The following is a 2,470-nucleotide window of genomic DNA, read 5'->3' as shown; positions in this document are numbered from 1 at the left end:
ATATATATATATATATAACGAGAAATTTGAAACCAATATGCATAGCCAAAGCCTCATGCTTAAATAAAATAACATTGATAAAGTAAAATCTAAAAACTGAAAAAATCATGAGTGTTTATTAATGTTGATTTATTTCTCTTTCAAAGCTGTCATCCTGTTTGGTTACGACATGGTGTCCCTGGGCTACGACCGTACTGTGAAGATATCGACATTTTTAAGCAAACTTCTACCATATATGAGTTACCAATATTTCGGTGTTACAAACTACGCTTATTGCCCACACGGCTTTAGTATCTCTCTCACATCAGTGGCAAATTTCAGTCGACAGCTAGTTGAGGAAAATAATTTTCCGACTCTAGTTGATATTGTGAGGAAAATGAGAAACCTTATTTACACACACGTGTTACATAAAGCGCATTTGGGAACTCCGACAGCCGTACTCTTCATAGATTCAGATATGACGAATATTTCAGAGAGCCTGCTTGAAGAAACTAGAAAGCTCAAAGACGTACGCACAAGATTGTTTGTTGTTTACATTGGCTCTGGACGAATTAACCATACGCGTGATTTCCACTTTCTGAGTAGTCAACCTCATGAAAACTACACATTCTATGTACCAAATTACGAACAGTTGGTGCAACTGGCAGACGACAAACCACAAATTTTCAGAGACATGTGCAACCATGATTTCTCAAAAGAAATCTTCAACACTACTTCACAGAGGCCAGATATAAGTTAAATACCAAGAAGCATTGTCTCATCTAAGTGAAAGAAGAATTTACAGTAAAAAGAAAAATACTAAAAAAAAATTGAATTATTTTTTGCAAGTTGTTAATAATGCTTCCCTAATTTTAAGAGATAAATGCACAGGTTATTAATGAAATAGCGTCCACGGGTAATTCATCCATCATTAAGTGCAAAACGAAACTTTGTTATATTTTTTTATGAATCTTTGCTCTACAAATGTTTGTTTGAACTTGCACGAATATTTCCACAGTCTCTTCACTCAGTAAGAAAGAAGAACTCACGTATATGTTCACACACACACACACACACACACACACACACACACACACACATACACATATATGTTCACATATGTATATGTATCACCCTCTCTTTGTCACCACTTCTGAATCTCACTATTTCTCACCTGTATGTTGCATATGTGTAGAAAACATCTTGAAAAGGATTTGAAATTCACATGCATATACACCATGAAAACATGCATACTCACACAAACATATACTTAAAAACATATAGATGGAAATATATAGAATCCAGCTGTGTTGGGATAAGTTTTGACTACAAACATTACATTTACAACATGCTTATGCTGTATATACCGAAATATTTATATATGCATTGTCACACCATCTTTGTATAGTTGCACATGAGCTAATTTAGGCAAACAAAATTATTTGAAAACAAATACATATATACAGATAAAAGTATATGACGAATCAACAGAACGGTCTGTAAATAGTGGAACGGCTAGCGGGAAATAAACACCTAAATTTCCTTAAATTGCTACTGTCATAGTAAGAGGAGGGACACATTATATAATGTATTTCTTCATACACAATTTCTGGAAAAACTAAGACTATGAATGTTATTGTATTTGTCATTGTTCTGTTCAATCAAGGCTGACTCGAGGCTTGTTCAAACAATATGTAAAGGAATATTGTTTCATGCATTATATAAATGAATGGTTGTTGAATATGATCATATATGTGCTTGTGCGTACGCATATGTGTGTGTGTGTGTGTGTGTGTGTGTGTGTGTGTGTGTGTGTGTGTGTGTGTGTGTGTGTGTGTGTGTGTGTGTGTGTGTGTGTGTGTGTGTGTGTGTGTGTGTGTGTGTGTGTGTGTGAGTGTGTGAGTGTGCGCGTGTGTGTGTACATACATATATATTCTATCTTTTTCTTTTACTTGTTTCAGTCAATAGACTGCGACAATGCTGGAGCACCGCCTTGAATTTTTTTTCTTTTAGTCGACCCCAGTACTTATTTTTTAAATCCTGGTACTTATTCTATCGATCTGTTTTGCCGAACCGCTAATTTACGGGGACGTAAACACACCAAAACCTGTTGTCAAACGATGATGGGGGCACAAACACAGACACAAACACACACACACACACACACGCGCACATATATATATATATGTGTATATATGTATGTATGTCGTTTACAGAAAACATAAATCCGAAGAAGCACACTCTAAGATATATATATATATAATTAAGATTCACTTGAATCAGGTACTTAAATTGAGGCACCAAGTCAGTCCGGTATTAGTGCATTACGGCCGTTTCAGGTTGCTCCATTTAATCGAACAATGCAAGCATTATATCAATTTGAAATACACCGCCTTCCTCGGTTGCATAAGACCATCGTAATGCACCAATACCTTGACATGTTACTTACTTACTTTATATATATATATATACATATATATATATATATATA

At 35.0% G+C, this 2,470-nt stretch overlaps 1 protein-coding gene across 2 annotated transcripts in view; it reads left to right on the top strand.

Moving 5' to 3' along the window:
- LOC106868136 (uncharacterized) overlaps positions 1 to 2,433 on the top strand; it is a 51,624-nt gene extending 49,191 nt beyond the window's left edge. For both annotated transcript variants that reach the window (XM_014913268.2, XM_014913267.2), the window contains exon 6: positions 147 to 2,433. In XM_014913268.2, coding sequence (XP_014768754.1) covers positions 147 to 739 — 593 coding nt within the window. In that variant the 3' untranslated portion in view covers positions 740 to 2,433. The remainder of the gene's footprint in view (positions 1 to 146) is intronic.
- Positions 2,434 to 2,470: the final 37 nt, after the last annotated feature.

The sequence above is a fragment of the Octopus bimaculoides genome, chromosome 4 (assembly GCF_001194135.2).
Source record: "Octopus bimaculoides isolate UCB-OBI-ISO-001 chromosome 4, ASM119413v2, whole genome shotgun sequence".
Taxonomy (NCBI): Eukaryota; Metazoa; Mollusca; class Cephalopoda; order Octopoda; family Octopodidae; genus Octopus; species Octopus bimaculoides.
Note: the sequence above shows the minus strand (reverse complement) of the source record. Positions and strands in the feature narration are given on the sequence as shown.